Below are 17500 nucleotides of genomic sequence, written 5' to 3' on the forward strand. Positions count from 1 at the left end.
GAGTGAGGAAGTGTGAGAGTGAGTGTGAGAGTGAGTGTGAGTGTGTTTATCACCTCCATCAGTCTGATCCAGAGTCAGTCCAATATAAAGCCCTCCTCGCCAATGAAAGCTCAGCAGAACCTCATCCTCTAAACACACTTGCTCTTCAACTCGTCCATCAGACTACACTCCCCACTGACCACAGCTACAGCCCCACAACTACTGTTAAAGAAATACACACACATCTAAAAGACACTCATGATCAATCACTAAAAGCTCATTTTGACCTCCAGAAAAAACTCCAATGTTACTCGACCCTCAATAGAACCACTAAATTGGCCAGTTATCTATTTATTAAACATTTTAAAGACAGACAAATCCTCTCCAAATACAGATTGAGTGACCATGATCTAGAGATAGAGAGAGGAAGACATAGACAGACATGGACAGAGAGAGAGCAGAGGATCTGTAGACACTGTGATCTACAGCACATAGAGGATGAGGAACACTTTCTGCTCTTCTGCTCTAAATATAACAGTATAAGAGACACTTTTCTCCCCAAATTTGAAGCCTTGATCCCATCATTCTATGAACTGAGCGACACTGTCAAAATGTCCTTCTTACTGGGAGAAGATGTAAATACAGCTGCACTAGCGGCTAAATATGTGCTAGCTATTCACAACGCCAGAGACAGCTAATTCTCCAGAGTGACCAAATGTATTTATTTATCTATTTATTAAGATAGATTGTGTTTATTTATCTATATATTTACAATGCTACATATGACATGATTTATACATATATGTTCACTGTTTGTTTTATTATTTATATCTAATATGCTTTGGCAACATTGTGTTACACAGTCATGCTAATAAAGCTAATTTGAAATTGAAATTGAAATTGTGAGAGTGAGTGAGTGAGTGAGTGAGTGAGTGAGTGAGTGAGTGAGTGTGAGAGTGTGAGAGTGTGAGAGTGTGAGAGTGAGGAAGTGTGAGAGTGAGTGTGAGAGTGAGTGTGAGAGTGAGTGTGAGAGTGAGTGAGTGAGTGAGTGTGAGAGTGAGTGTGAGAGTGAGTGTGAGAGTGAGTGTGAGAGTGAGTGAGTGAGTGAGTGTGAGAGTGAGTGTGAGAGTGAGTGTGAGAGTGAGTGTGAGAGTGAGTGTGAGAGTGAGTGTGAGAGTGAGTGTGAGAGTGAGTGTGAGAGTGAGTGTGAGAGTGAGTGTGAGAGTGTGAGAGTGTGAGAGTGAGTGAGTGAGTGTGTGTGTGTGAGAGTGTGAGAGTGTGAGAGTGTGAGAGTGAGTGAGTGAGTGTGAGAGTGTGAGAGTGTGAGAGTGAGTGTGAGAGTGAGTGTGAGAGTGTGAGAGTGTGAGAGTGAGTGAGTGAGTGTGTGTGTGTGAGAGTGTGAGAGTGTGAGAGTGAGTGAGTGAGTGTGAGAGTGTGAGAGTGAGTGTGAGAGTGAGTGTGAGAGTGAGTGTGAGAGTGAGTGTGAGAGTGAGTGTGAGAGTGTGAGAGTGTGAGAGTGTGAGAGTGAGTGTGAGAGTGTGAGAGTGTGAGAGTGTGAGAGTGTGAGAGTGTGAGAGTGAGTAAGTGTGAGAGTGAGTGTGAGAGTGAGTGTGAGAGTGTGAGAGTGTGAGAGTGTGAGAGTGAGTGTGAGAGTGTGAGAGTGTGAGAGTGTGTGAGTGTGAGAGTGAGTGTGAGAGTGAGTGTGAGAGTGAGTGTGAGAGTGAGTGTGAGAGTGAGTGTGAGAGTGAGTGTGAGAGTGTGAGAGTGAGTGAGTGAGTGAGTGAGTGAGTGAGTGTGTGTGTGAGTGAGTGTGAGAGTGTGAGAGTGTGAGAGTGAGTGAGTGAGTGAGTGAGTGAGTGAGTGTGTGTGTGAGTGAGTGTGAGAGTGTGAGAGTGTGAGAGTGAGTGTGAGTGTGTGAGAGTGTGAGAGTGTGAGAGTGAGTGAGTGAGTGAGTGAGTGAGTGTGTGTGTGAGTGAGTGTGAGAGTGTGAGAGTGTGAGAGTGAGTGTGAGAGTGTGAGAGTGTGAGAGTGAGTGAGTGAGTGAGTGAGTGAGTGAGTGAGTGTGTGTGTGAGTGAGTGTGAGAGTGTGAGAGTGTGAGAGTGAGTGTGAGTGTGTGTGAGAGTGAGTGTGAGAGTGAGTGTGAGAGTGTGAGAGTGTGAGAGTGAGTGAGTGTGTGTGTGAGTGAGTGAGTGAGTGTGAGAGTGAGTGTGAGAGTGTGAGAGTGTGAGAGTGTGAGAGTGTGAGAGTGTGAGAGTGTGAGTGAGTGAGTGAGTGAGTGAGTGAGTGAGTGAGTGAGTGAGTGAGTGAGTGAGTGAGTGTGAGTGCGTGTGAGAGTGTGAGAGTGTGAGAGTGAGTAAGTGTGAGAGTGAGTGAGTGATTGTGTGTGTTAAAGTGGTAAATCAGTAGGTGCTTCAGAAAAGGCTTTGGGACTCTGGGTTTTAAAAACTTCCTAATGAAGATCTGAAATATGTCTGTCTTTCAGGGTGATGCCAATCACTCGTTCTCTGATGATGAAGATGATGACGAGGAGGGATCTTCCGCTAAAGGAAGTGAACAGCACAAAGACTCACTCACGTTATCCGGTATGATCAAACTCAGTATTAAACCAAATAAAACTGCTGTATGATTTACTTTGAAACTATTTTCCCTCTAAAAATGCTTCTCAGTTTCACAAAAAATGACAAAGAAAGCATGTAACACAACGAATTTGAAGAAGAAAGACTGAAGTAGTTTTTTCTAGTCAAACATACCAATCTTTTATTTACAGTATATATGTATCTCAATGCCATGTTTAATTAGAATGCGAGTCACAGTCCAGCTCAAGTAAGTTCAGTGATGCTTCATTTCTGTTGTAAAAAAGTTATTAATTTAATTTAGTATCTTTACAGATATATCGTCCAGCTCAGTTCAGTTCTCAGATAATGATGTCAATGCAGGAGATCAATAATATTGTTGAATATTAAATTAAATATAAACCCGTGCACACTGATTGCTGGAAAGGAAAGCCAGTCCGATTGCAGTTTGGTGTTTTCAGAAAATATTTTGTCTCCAGGAAACATCACACATGCACTCGGTCAGTGATGCTATTGGTGAATCTTGTGGGATTGTTTGGCACTTTTGATGTGCTGAAGTTATTCTGTGGCTGTAAAGGGCGAGAGACATTAGTACCTTCATAGTGTGTGTTAATGGCCAGAGTTGCTCATGGCTCGGGCTGACTCCCGTTTCTCTCCTCCAGAAAAGCCTCCCTCTCTCACTGCGAACGGGCATCTGGATCTGGAGCCGCTGGCCGAGGAAAAGACCAGGAGCAGCTTCTCTGAGGAAAACCACCGGAGGAGGACAATCTGCCTGGGCAGGAGATCCTCCTCTCTAGTCAGTCAATGTCTGAGAGTCATTCATCATGTGTGTGTGTGTGTGGATGTTATGAGTCAAGGAAACATTAGTGCAGATTAATGTTATTAGAGAATCCCCAAGCAGAGACTCATCTGTGTGTGTGTGTGTGTGTGTGTGTTTGCGAGAGACTAAAATTCTCTTGATAATGTGCGTCGGACGTTCAGCCAAGGCTTTTGGGGTTTCCATAGCAACCCCTCTTTTAATTGAGGCAGCCGTGTGTATCGAGGGAGAGAGAGAGAGACGAGCGATGCGAACGAACGCCTGGGTTAAATATAGTGTGTTGAGCTGTTGTTCTTGAAGTCACGTGCCGTCGGGAGATTGTGGTGGGAAAGAGTCTGTGGGAATTTGCCGAATACTGTAAAAAAACAGGCAGAAAATCATACAGATGCATGCGTGTTCAATTAAAATGTTTCACTCCACCTGAATCACTGATGATGTCTGAACTCTCTCATGTTAATGACGTTGGATGTGAACGCTGATGCTCCGTCACCTGACGCGCGTGAGCCGGACGGTGTATGAGGTCAACATTAGAGATTAGCGGCGGAGAACACAAGTTTCTATGGCAACTGCTTTTACCGCTCATGCTGCTAAAAATGAGCGAATGCAGTCAGCAAGATCAGAAACACGTCGACGGCAATTACCACACTCTCACACACACACACACACACACACACACACACACACACACACACACACACACACACACACACACACACACACACACACACACACACACACACACACACACACGACTGCTAAAGTTAACTCATCTTCAGTGTTTAAACAGCTCGTGTCGTTAGGAGTCAAATGTTTCTTCAGATTCCCCTCTCTCTGTAGCGCCACAGCCGCGGTTCACATAGATAGACAGGTGAATGGATGGATAGATAGTTAGATGGATGTATGGATATGGATGGATTGACTGACAGACAGACAGACAGATAGATAGATAGATAGATAGATAGATAGATAGATAGATAGATAGATAGATAGATAGATAGATAGATAGATAGATAGATAGATAGACAGATAGATAGATAGATAATGGATGGATGGATGGATGGATGGATGGATTGACAGATAGATAGATAGATAGATAGATAGATAGACAGACAGACAGATAGATAGAGAGATAGATAGATAGATAGACAGACAGACAGACAGACAGACAGATAGATAGATAGATAGATAGATAGATAGATAGATAGATAGATAGATAGATAGATAGATAGATAGATAGATAGATAGACAGATAGATATTTAGATAGATAGATAGATAGATAATGGATGGATGGATGGATGGATGGATTGACAGATAGATAGATAGATAGATAGATAGATAGATAGATAGATAGACAGACAGACAGACAGATAGATAGAGAGATAGATAGATAGATAGATAGATAGATAGATAGATAGACAGACAGACAGATAGATAGATAGATAGATAGATAGATAGATAGATAGATAGATAGATAGATAGATAGATAGATAGATAGATAGATAGATAGACAGATAGATATTTAGATAGATAGATAGATAATGGATGGATGGATGGATGGATGGATGGATGGATTGACAGATAGATAGATAGATAGACAGACAGACAGACAGATAGATAGAGAGATAGATAGATAGATAGATAGACAGACAGACAGACAGACAGACAGACAGACAGATAGATAGATAGATAGATAGATAGATAGATAGATAGATAGATAGATAGATAGATAGATAGATAGATAGATAGATAGATAGATAGACAGATAGATAGATAGATAGACAGATAGATATTTAGATAGATAGATAATGGATGGATGGATGGATGGATGGATGGATGGATGGATGGATGGATTGACAGATAGAGAGATAGATAGATAGATAGATAGATAGATAGATAGATAGATAGATAGATAGATAGATGGATGGATGGATGGATGGATGGATGGATGGATGGATGGATGGATGGATGGATAGACAGACACAGACAGACAGACAGAGAGAGAGATGGATGGATGAATGGATGGATGGATGGATAGATAGATAGACAGACATATAGCTAGATAACAGCCCATATACATAAATAAATGAATAAACTAAGCCCTGCTCACAGGGATGAATTAAAAAGCCGTATCGCCTGCGGGACAAACGCCTTCCTCAGTGTGTCTGGAACAGGACAGAGGCATTATCCTGTCGCTGAAGGTGCTCTCCTGCCCCTCCTCTCTGCCGCTGATGTTAATGAGTCTGGTTCAACACCCACCGCAGAACCAGCCTTCTTCTCCAGCTTATCCAGCCCTTTTCTTAATGCTGCTCCCTAACACACCACAGCATAGAAGAGGACGCTAGCGATGACCGTCTGGTAAAACACCTGCAGGAGCTTCTGACAGATATTGAAGGACCCTAGCCTTCTCAGGGAATAGAGTCGACGCTGTCCCTTCCTGTATAGGGCATCTGTGTTCTTGGACCAGTCCAGTCTGTCGTCCAGCTGCAGACCGGTGTATTTGTATGTCTGGACCACCTCCACACAGTCGCCTTCGATGAACACAGGCTGCAGATGGGGCCTCGGTCTTCAGAAGTCGACCACCATCTCCTTGAGCTGTAGATGGTTTTAGCTACACCACCTCACAAAGTCCTCAATCAGGGTCCGATACTCCCCCTCATCTCCATTCTTAATACACTCCACGATTGCAGTTTCATAAGAATACTTCTGCAAGGGACACTATTCCGAGTTGTACTTAAAATCTGAGGTGTAGAGGGTGAGCAAGACCGGGGAGAGCACTGTCCCCTGTGCTGCTCCTGTGCTGCTGACTACGCTCTCAGAGCTGCAGTCTCTCAGTTGAACGGACTGAGGCCTCTCAGGAAGATAGTCTGTAACCCACTTTATTAGGTTTAAGTTCACACACATCCCCGTCAGTTTGTCTTTCAGTAGAGGGGGCTGGATGGAGAAATCAAAAAACATGATTCTCACAGCGCTAACACCCCTATCCAGGTAGGAAAAATACCGGTGGAGCAGATTGAGGATGGCGTCGTCCACCCCCACCCTCTCGTGATACGCAAACTGCAGAGGGGCAATCAAACCTATTAAAGAAGTTATTAAACTGGTTGGCCCTCTCCACATACCCCTCCACGAGGTTCCCACGCTTCAAGCTACAGCCTGTGATGGTCTTCATGCCCTCTCACACCTCCCTCGTGCTGTTTTACTTCAACATCTGCTCCATTTTTCTTCTGTAAGCCTCTTTCTGCTGGAATTTGAGCTCCCTTTGTATGCATCTTAACTGTCCCTGGTCACCAATCATAAAAGCCCTCTTCTTCTGGTTGAGGAGGTATTTGATGTTGCTGGTGATCCTGGGTTTATTGTGTACATATCTAGTGGGCACAACAATCTCCATACAGAAGTTCATGTAGTCAGTTGTGCAACTAGTGATACCCTCAACGTCCTCCCCATACGCCTCCTGCAGCATTCCCCAGTCAGTACATTGGAAACAGTCCCGCAGGGCCTCCTCCACCCCAGGAGACCACTTTCTGAAGGAACGTGTGGTGATGGGTTGCTTCACAACTTTGAGCTTATAGTGAGGCTGGAGCAGAACCAGATTGTGGTCTGATCTCCCCAGTGACGGTAAAGAAATGGCAGTGTTTGCATCCTTATAATTAGCAGACAGTTGATCAATAGTTCTGTTTCCTCTGGTGGAACAGTCAACACACTGGCAGAAAGCAGACAGTGAGGAGTCCAGTGTGACGTGGTTAAAATCCCCAGAAATAAACATGAAGGCGTCTGGGGGCTGTGTCTGCAGTCTCGCGGACCGTGTGGATGATGTCACACGCGGCTTTGGCTTGTGCTCGCGGGGGATGTAAACACAAATCGTGATGGTGTGTGAAAACTCTTTAGGCATGTAGTAAGGACAGAGACTTACAGCCAACAGCTCAATGTCCCTGCTGCAGGTGGTCATCTTCACAGTAACATGTCCAGGATTACACCATCTGTTGTTGATAAATATCGCAAACGGCCCCAGCCTCCCTTTACGCTTCCTGCTAGCCTTCGTGTCTCTGTCTGCTCTGACTGTAGTGAAGCCGGGTAAATCCACGTTAGCGTCCGGGATGCTAGCGGTTAGCCATGTCTCAGTGAAACACAGTAAACTGCACTCCCTGTAGATCCTCACTGCATCTTCACCAATGCAACCAGTTCATCGGTTTTGTTAGCCAGTGAGTTGACATTCCCCATAACCACAGACGGAACTAAGGGCTTGAATCTCCACCGCTTCTCCCGGCACCTACCCTCGCCCGCTCGGCATCCCCGGTACTGCCGTCTCACCTTTCGAGGTAGATGGGGGACAACACCGGCACTGGCCGAAGTCCTGAGAGCAAACAGCTGATCTCTCATGTAGACTAGTCCTTGGCCGTTATTCAATAATAAAAAGTCCTTATCCATAGGATAGAATAAAAGCACTATACTAAATATATAATGACAAAGTTAAAAGTAAAAGAGGGCTATAAAAGACACAAGAGCTCAAACAAAGCTACTGGAGGAGCTGCCGCTCGCAGCTGGCGCTCATTAGATGGAGACAGACTGAAAGATAGACAGATAAACTGGAAGACGGACAGATAGACAGATAGAAAGGTAGATGGGTTGACGGCCAGACTGATGTATAAATAGGCAGATAGAAAGACAAATAGATTGATAGATGGACAGACGGAAAGGCAGAGACAGATGGATTGATAAACAGATAGATAAACTGGAAGATGGATAGAGGCAGATAGGTAAATGGAAAGATGGATAGATACACAGATGTCATTAGGAATCAAATGTTTCTTCATTTTTCCAGATATTTTTCAAATGAATGATTTTTCTTCCTCTCTCTGTAGCGCCACAGCCGCAGTTCCCAGTACCACCACTGGGGGCGTCCTCCCGCTCACCCGTCCTGGAGCCGCCGGTGCAGCTGGAACAGTGGAGGCCCGAGGGCCGGGGGGGGCATCGGGGGCAGTTTGCGTGTGCGCAGTGTTCACTCTCACCCCGCGGAGCATGAGTCTCTCCTGCCCCCCCCACCCTCCCTGTCCCGCCGGGCCCGTCTCTCTCTCTCTCTCTCGCTCGAGCTGCCCGAGGTTCTGCAGCGCCCCCCTCTGGCCCGGATGAAGAGCGAGGTCCTGCAGCGCCCCCCTCTGGCCCGGATGAAGAGCGAGGTCCTGCTGCGCCCCCCTCTGGCCCGGATGAAGAGCGAGGTCCTGCTGCGCCCCCCTCTGGCCCGGATGAAGAGCGAGGTCCTGCTGCGCCCCCCTCTGGCCCGGATGAAGAGCGAGTCTGCTGAACACCAGGACTGTAATGGGAAGACCCCTGGCCCTCAGGGGCCACTGCTGGGAGAGATTTATCCACAGCTCAACGCACGCAAGGACAAGAACAACCTGGAGGAAGACACTGACTATGTGAGTGTAGATGGATATACAAACTGACAGATGGATGGATGGATGGAGGGTGAATGTATGGATAGGTAGATGGATAAGTGGATGGATGGGTGGATGGATAGGTAGATGGATTGACAGACAGATGGATTGATAGACGGATGGATGGGTGGATGGATTGGTAGATGGATTGACATACAGATGAATGAATAGGCAGGGACTGATGGGTTGACAGATAAACAGATGGATAGATAGATGTATATACGGATATATAGGTAGACGGACAGATAGATAAATTAAAAGAGATATATAGAAAGATAGACAGACAATAGATCTGTATAGATAGATAAACTGAAAGATGGGTAGATGGTCAGATATGTAGATGGATGGATGGATGGATTGATACCTAGATTGGTAGATGGACAGATTGATTGAACGACATACAGATGAATTGACAGATGGATGGATGATGAATAGGTAGATGGATAGGTAGATGGATGGGTTGATAGGTTGATAGATAATTTGGAAGACTGGAAACTAACAGATGAAAATATAGACTGATGGATGGAGGGATGGATGGATAGACTGATGGATGGAGGGATGGATAGATAGGCATGGATTGGTAGATGGATTGACAGATGGATAGATGGATGGATGGATAGGTAGATGGATTGACATATGGATAGATAGGTGGATGGATGGATGGATAGGTAGAGGGATTGACAGGTGAATGGATGGATTGACAGACAGACAGATGGGTGATAGATGGATGGATAGATGGATAGATAGGTGGATGGATGGATGAATAGATAGGTTAGGTAAATAGGTGGATGGATGGATGGATGGATGGATGGGTAGATGGATAGGTGGATGGATGGATGGATGGATAGGTTAGGTAAATAGGTAGATGGATAGGTGGATGGAGGGATGGCTGGATGGATGGATGGATGGATGGATAGATGGGTTAGGTGGATAGGTAGATGGATAGGTGGATTGATGGATGGATAGATGGATAGGTGGATGGATGGACGGATAGATAGGTTAGGTAGATGGATGGATGGATAGATGAATTGGTGGATAGATAAGTTAGGTAGATGGAGAGGTGGATTAATAGATGGATAGGTGGATGGATGGATGGATGTAACGATAGATAGGTTAGGTAGATGGATAGGTGGATGGATGGATGTATAGACTGATGAGTGGATGGATGGATAGACTGATGGATGGATGGATGAAAGGATAGACTGATGAGTGGATGGATGGATAAAAGGATAAAAGGATAGACTGATGAGTGGATGGATGGATAGACTTATGGATAAAAGGATGGACTGATGGATGGATGGATGGATGGATAGACTGATGAGTGGATGGATGGATAGAGTGATGGATGGATGGATAAAAGGATAGACTGATGGATGGATGGATGGATGGATGGATGGATGGATGGAAGGATAGACTGATGAGTGGATGGATGGATAGACTGATGGATGGATGGGTAAAAGGATAGACTGATAGATGGATGGGTAAAAGGATAGACTGATGAGTGGATGGATGGATAGACTGATGGATGGATGGATAAAAGGATAGACTGATGGATGGATGGATGGAAGGATAGACTGATGAGTGGATGGATGGATAGACTGATGGATGGATGGGTAAAAGGATAGACTGATGAGTGGATGGATGGAAGGATAGACTGATGAGTGGATGGATGGATAGACTGATGGATGGATGGGTAAAAGGATAGACTGATGAGTGGATGGATGGAAGGATAGACTGATGAGTGGATGGATGGATAGACTGATGGATGGATGGATAAAAGGATAGACTGATGGATGGATGGATGGAAGGATAGACTGATGAGTGGAAGGATGGATAGACTGATGGATGGATGGATGGATGGATAAAAGGATAGACTGATGGATGGATGGATGGATGGATGGATGGATGGAAGGATAGACTGATGAGTGGATGGATGGATAGACTGATGGATGGATGGATGGATGGAAGGATAGACTGATGGATGGATGGGTAAAAGGATAGACTGATAGATGGATGGGTAAAAGGATAGACTGATGAGTGGATGGATGGATAGACTGATGGATGGATGAAAGGATAGACTGATAGATGGAGGGATGCTCTTCTCTCAGCTCTGCTGTTGAATCCATTATGCTAAATTCAGATGATTGTCCCTGAGAAGCAGAAAAAGTGAATAAAGTCCTGATGTTCTCTCTGAGCCGGACGCTCACAGCATTAAAGTTCTTGAGCGAGGCCTTTCTTTCAGTGAAGTGATTTAAAAACGCTTTGTGCATCAGTTTGAGCGTGTCATTAGAAGAGCGCTTCACTGGTGAGCGGGATCATCCCGTCTGACAGAGGACTGAGGAGAAACTCGGCTCATTTCAGCTTTTAATAAACGACTCGTCAGTGAAATCCAGCAGCGGCTGATGTGGAGAATAAACAACATGAAGAAGCTCATTATGAGCGGTGACAGCAAACACAATAGCCGAACTCCTCTGGGCACAGCGACTGTCCGATCGCATGAATGTGGACGTCACACGGATGTATTAATCCTCATATATTACTCCGCTTATTGGAAATGTCTCCCAGGGAAATTGAAATTTTATTCAAAGTTAATTGGAAAGAGTTACCTTCATCTCAGATAACCGTGTGTGTGTGTGTGTGTGTGATACGCAGAGCCTGTGTTTCCGTATCCAGAAGATGATGGAGGTTTATCGTCCAGACTGGTGTGAGAAGAGGGAGGATTGGTCCATTTACTTATTTTCCCCGCATAACAAGTACGTATTTACTGAGACTCTCATTCTGTTCCAATCTGTTGAATGGTTCTGATTGACTGAATGATGAGAGTAATAGTCCTTCTCTACTGTACTGATGTATTACTGTGGGGAATCTGTACTGTACTCGAGCTCTGTTAAACTGAATACTTGTACCTTTACTCAGTTACATTTTACAGGGTGAAAATCATACTTTTAACTCCATTAAAATTTCACGTAGACTTTCAAGTACACATGTCTTAAATCATTCTCAGTTATTTAGAAATAAATAGTATTTTATTTATCCTAATGCGCCGCTTAGTAAATGATGACAGAACTAACTAGTCCTTTCAGACACAGACTCTCAGATCTGATCAGATTACTTGTAATGGAGTAAAATGTTTGGTTTTTGGATTTTACACCCCTGATGTTTTCTAATCAGTGCGACACTTGATCTGAACTGTGAATATAGTCATTATCTGTGTGTCGTGTCTAAACGGCTTTCAGACGTCACTGTAAAACACCAGCTCTGCTGTCCTCTCTGCTGAGCTCTGAAGCGTCTGGCTTCGTCTACGCTAATCCGGATACATTTGAAAACGGCGTTTTCGTTTAAAAGCGCTCTCCGTCCACACTAGTGTTTTCAGGAGTTTTCAGGCGTCTTCCGACGTCTCAGTGCGGATGAGAAACTTTTGGAAAACGCCTGAAAACACTAACTTCCCCTTTACTGCGCATGCGTAAACCCTCACAGAAGCTCTGAGATGATACAGACGGAAACATAAATAATAAAGTTATCGCGCAGGATCATTTTATTTAGCGGAATATCTCCTCATTCACGGATGGTCCAGGTCACTCTCACTCATCATTATATGTTCGGTCTAAAACGCTAAAACTGTTCTCATGTTTCACCGCAGGACAGCAGATGCGAGTGAATCTTCTGTCATCTGTGCAGGACTGTGATATGAAGAGTGTGTGAAGTTACATATTTCAGCAACAGTGTGAAAGTGAACCGCACATAACAGGCACAATACCGCTATAAACACGAATATCTATTGGTACAACATGCGTCACATGACTAAACTTACATCATCGCTTTTAAATACCTGCGTTTTGACAGTCCACACCACAACACGAAACTGCGTTTTCAAATGTATCCACTCTGGAGAGCGTTTTCATTAATATAACGCCGTCTCAGTGTGAACGGAAGGCCAAAACGGAGAGAAAAAGACGTGTTTTCAGACGAAACCGCATTAGAGCAGACAAGCCCACGCTGAGATCTGATCTCTGATCGCTGGAAGAGCCTCACATGTCCTTCACTGCGCTGGAGCTCCACTCCTGCTGCGGCTCATGACAGATCTCATATGTGCAGGTCTCCAGACACACACACACACACACACACACACACACACACACACGGAGAGTCTCAGGCCTGACACACAGCATGTGTGCAGATTAATGCTCATATGAGCCGATCAGAGCCGATCCGGTGCACACAGCAGACGCACTGGTGGAGGGAGCAATATGGGGCTAGATTTGTTGCATTATTCCAAATAAATAGATTGAGATTCACAAATAAATGCAAAGAGAATCAGAAAAAAAATAATCAAATTCACAAATAAATAGGTTAGGATGCACAAATAAATGTAAAGATTTTCACAAAAATTTATAAAATTCACAAATAAATTAAATGAGATTTGCAAATAAAATAAATATTTACAAATGTGTTTGTCACGAACACAACTCTGCCTGGCATTCATTTGTGAATCGCTTCCATGCATTTGATAAAGAATGAATAACACATTTGTATTTTTTTTAAATTTGCAAATCTCATTTATTTATTTGTGAATTTTATAATTTTTTTGTGAAACTTTTAACATTTATTTATGAATCTCAATCTATTTATTTGGGGAAATGGAACAATTCTAACCCCATAGAAAACTAACTGAAATGACACTAAATTTACAGCGCAAATTTAGTCTCTCTCTCTCTCTCTCTCTCTCTCTCTCTCTCTCTCTCTCTCTCTCTCTCTCTCTCTCTCTCTCTCTCTCTCTCTCTCTCTCTCTCTCTCTCTCTCTCTCTCTCTCTCTCTCTCTCTCTCTCTCTGCAGGTTTCGTCTGATGTGTCAGACTATCATCGCTCATAAGCTCTTTTGACTATGTGGTTCTTGCTTTCATCTTCCTCAACTGTATCACAGTGGCTCTGGAGAGACCCAGAATCCACCAGGGCAGTCTGGTACGTTTCATCACTCAGATTCACACACACACACACACCGCTCACAGCTTGAGTCAGCGCGACTCGTCTCGCCGTAGTGACACACTGATTTGCAGCTCCGCATGAACACTGTCACAAAAAAAGAAGAAAAAAAACACTGTCACATGTGCTGGAGCTTCATAGAGGAGAAACGGCAGGTTTAATTCCACCGCAACGATTGGTTTATAATATATAGTATCTTCCTTTTAATTGGAAATCAATATATGTCTGGCAACTTGAAAAAAATCTTTAAAAATGTTTTATTGAGGTCTACAAAAGTTAAACATTTAATAATCTATAAGCATTTCTCAGATTCTATGTACATTAAGTATGTAAAACAATACGGTCAGTACATGAACTAGAACCAGATCAATGCATTTATTTCCATTCAGAATGATGGAAACTGACAGAAAAACACCAGACTTGAAAGAGCCTTATCCTGTGGCTCCTCTCGTGGGAAACATTAATATCAACATTTAAACATTTAGAGTCAATCATTTTATCCCTTGAAATCCATCTTTGATCACCAAAAGTACATATTTAAATGTTATTTCCTTGAAAAATATTCGTCATGTCTCATAATATCTTGAATGTAACTCGACACCCTTGCCTCATTTGGTATGCGCGGTTCTATGAATATGCAAATGAGCCCCGCCTCCACTCACTCACTCAGCTCAGAGATCCACTGGTTGACGATCACACGTTGATCTGATTGGTTACAAGGTCGTTTGTGACGTCAGAAACACCAGCGATTTCAAACCGTGTTTTGAGACTGTCTTTGGTTCACTGCAGTTTTAAGGAGGAAATACTCAGCAATGCTGTCGACTTATGAACTTACACATGGTTTAAGCGTATTAAACACACCACATAGACACATAAACAACATGAAACGCTGGATTTTCACCACAGGGGGAGTTTAATAATCTATAAGCATTTCACAGATTAACATGAACATTATGTAAAACAATACTGTCGGTACACCATCGTGTCCTAACTGGGTACAAATAAGACTGAAATAAAAAAAAAGCTTAAAGATATTCAACTGAAAATGTTTATGCATTGAAGAGCGTCACACACACACACCCTAGTAACGATTTATAGATGTTGCAGTAGTTCTCAGATCGTTTGGCTAGTTATGTGCCTGGTCCTGTAGAGGCTCAGCTGTGTTAAATCTGTGGACTTCAGCAGGACTGGTGTGACATTTCAAGCGTAATAATCACAGGATATTTTACCCCTGTAATGTAGAAGTCTCACATCACATTCTTAGCTTGACATTTCTGGTGCCGCTGTATCATTACCTCACACTGCCTTGTCTCTCTCTCTCTCTCTCTCTCTCTCTCTCTCTCTCTCTCTCTCTCTCTCTCTCTCTCTCTCTCTCTCTCTCTCTCTCTCTCTCTCTCTCTCTCTCTCTCTCTCTCTCTCCCGTCAGGAGCGAGTCTTCCTCACCATCTCCAACTATGTTTTCACTGCCATCTTTGTGGCCGAGATGACAGTCAAGGTAACGTCTCACCTGAGCACTTCATGTGTGTGTTTCCAGAAACTGAGACACTTCTGTGTTCAAACAGTAGCGTAAAAACCTTCCGCTGCTCATATAGACACAAATGGGCAGTTAATCATAATAAATATAGTGCAAAAAACAAACAAAATAACATTAAAAGCATGTAATCCGTCTGATTATTCCTCTGGCGGCGGCTCTTCAGTAATCTCAGGACTGGCTAACGTTACACATTAAAATGAAAGATGGCATACATTATAGGGTATAATGCAAGTATAAATTAACAGTAGTTCTGTCAATCGATTAAAACAAATTAAATTTATTTTGTGTAATTAATCGCACCTAACATTAATTAAAAAAAATAATTTATATTGTAATAATTTCACAGTTAATCTACAAATTAATGTAGAAAAAAAACATTAAAAACTGTATATTTCAAATATTTGATCTAACATGTAGGAAATATACAGAAATTGATTAAAGTTAGCAATCACTTCACAGTCTTCACAGCATACATTAATTAAATATACAGTAGTCAACATTTGAGGTGGATCAATCAGTTTTCCTGAGACAAGAACGGGTATTGTTCAAAATTCATGTATAACTTTGATGAAAGGTTTTGATCACTTCAAATGTTGACTACTGTAGATGAACCCTTGTTAAAGCTACAAAAGTTATTCAGATTTTCTCTTTTTCATTAATGGTTTATTAGGCTGCTGTCACTTTAAGATCCGAAGCCCCCTAGGAATGAGTATTACACTTCATTCGAGCACACTGATCACCCGGCTCATTTAGATCATGTGCCATCAGCCTCGTTAGCCAATGAGAAAGCTGGAGACGCAGTGCATGCTGGGTAAACACTGGAGTGAGGAGTTTTACAGGACACCGGTGTAGAGTCACAGAAACCCTGAGATGCTGTCAGTGCCGGTCTGGAGCGCCAGGGACCCGGTCCTGAGGAGAATCAGCTTCAGACACACATCTCTCTGTTCCTGTCAGGCGTACCGCGGTGAAGAGTGTGTGTGTGTCAGGAGAGTGTGTGTGTCAGGAGAGTGTGTGTCAGGAGAGTGTGTGTGTCAGGAGTGTGTGTGTCAGGAGTGTGTGTGTCAGGAGAGTGTGTGTCAGGAGAGTGTGTGTCAGGAGAGTGTGTGTGTCAGGAGAGTGTGTGTGTCAGGAGAGTGTGTGTCAGGAGAGTGTGTGTGTCAGGAGAGTGTGTGTGTCAGGAGTGTGTGTGTCAGGAGAGTGTGTGTCAGGAGTGTGTGTGTGTCAGGAGAGTGTGTGTGTCAGGAGTGTGTGTGTGTCAGGAGAGTGTGTGTGTCAGGAGTGTGTGTGTGTCAGGAGAGTGTGTGTCAGGAGAGTGTGTGTGTCAGGAGAGTGTGTGTGTCAGGAGAGTGTGTGTGTCAGGAGAGTGTGTGTGTCAGGAGTGTGTGTGTCAGGAGTGTGTGTGTGTGTCAGGAGTGTGTGTGTGTCAGGAGAGTGTGTGTCAGGAGAGTGTGTGTGTCAGGAGTGTGTGTGTCAGGAGAGTGTGTGTGTCAGGAGTGTGTGTGTCAGGAGTGTGTGTGTGTCAGGAGAGTGTGTGTCAGGAGAGTGTGTGTGTCAGGAGTGTGTGTGTGTCAGGAGTGTGTGTGTGTCAGGAGAGTGTGTGTCAGGAGAGTGTGTGTCAGGAGAGTGTGTGTGTCAGGAGAGTGTGTGTGTCAGGGAGTGTGTGTGTCAGGAGTGTGTGTGTCAGGAGTGTGTGTGTCAGGAGTGTGTGTGTGTCAGGAGTGTGTGTGTGTCAGGAGAGTGTGTGTCAGGAGAGTGTGTGTGTCAGGAGAGTGTGTGTCAGGAGAGTGTGTGTCAGGAGAGTGTGTGTCAGGAGAGTGTGTGTCAGGAGAGTGTGTGTCAGGAGTGTGTGTGTCAGGAGTGTGTGTGTCAGGAGAGTGTGTGTGTCAGGAGAGTGTGTGTCAGGAGTGTGTGTGTGTCAGGAGAGTGTGTGTGTCAGGAGAGTGTGTGTCAGGAGAGTGTGTGTGTCAGGAGAGTGTGTGTCAGGAGAGTGTGTGTCAGGAGAGTGTGTGTCAGGAGTGTGTGTGTCAGGAGTGTGTGTGTCAGGAGAGTGTGTGTGTCAGGAGAGTGTGTGTCAGGAGTGTGTGTGTGTCAGGAGAGTGTGTGTCAGGAGAGTGTGTGTCAGGAGAGTGTGTGTGTCAGGAGTGTGTGTGTCAGGAGAGTGTGTGTCAGGAGTGTGTGTGTGTGTCA

General features: G+C 44.1%; 1 protein-coding gene across 1 annotated transcript in view; it reads left to right on the plus strand.

Moving 5' to 3' along the window:
* LOC130078826 (voltage-dependent T-type calcium channel subunit alpha-1I-like) overlaps positions 1–13753 on the plus strand; it is a 51919-nt gene extending 38166 nt beyond the window's left edge. The window contains exons 13-17 of the mRNA XM_056244516.1: positions 2463–2562; positions 3216–3349; positions 8228–8782; positions 11453–11553; positions 13634–13753. Coding sequence (XP_056100491.1) covers positions 2463–2562; positions 3216–3349; positions 8228–8782; positions 11453–11553; positions 13634–13679 — 936 coding nt within the window. The 3' untranslated portion in view covers positions 13680–13753. The remainder of the gene's footprint in view (positions 1–2462; positions 2563–3215; positions 3350–8227; positions 8783–11452; positions 11554–13633) is intronic.
* The last annotated feature ends 3747 nt before the right edge of the window (positions 13754–17500 follow it).

Source organism: Rhinichthys klamathensis, unplaced genomic scaffold (assembly GCF_029890125.1).
Source record: "Rhinichthys klamathensis goyatoka isolate OS25496 unplaced genomic scaffold, OSU_Roscu_1.1 h1tg000999l_1, whole genome shotgun sequence".
NCBI lineage: Eukaryota > Metazoa > Chordata > Actinopteri > Cypriniformes > Leuciscidae > Rhinichthys > Rhinichthys klamathensis.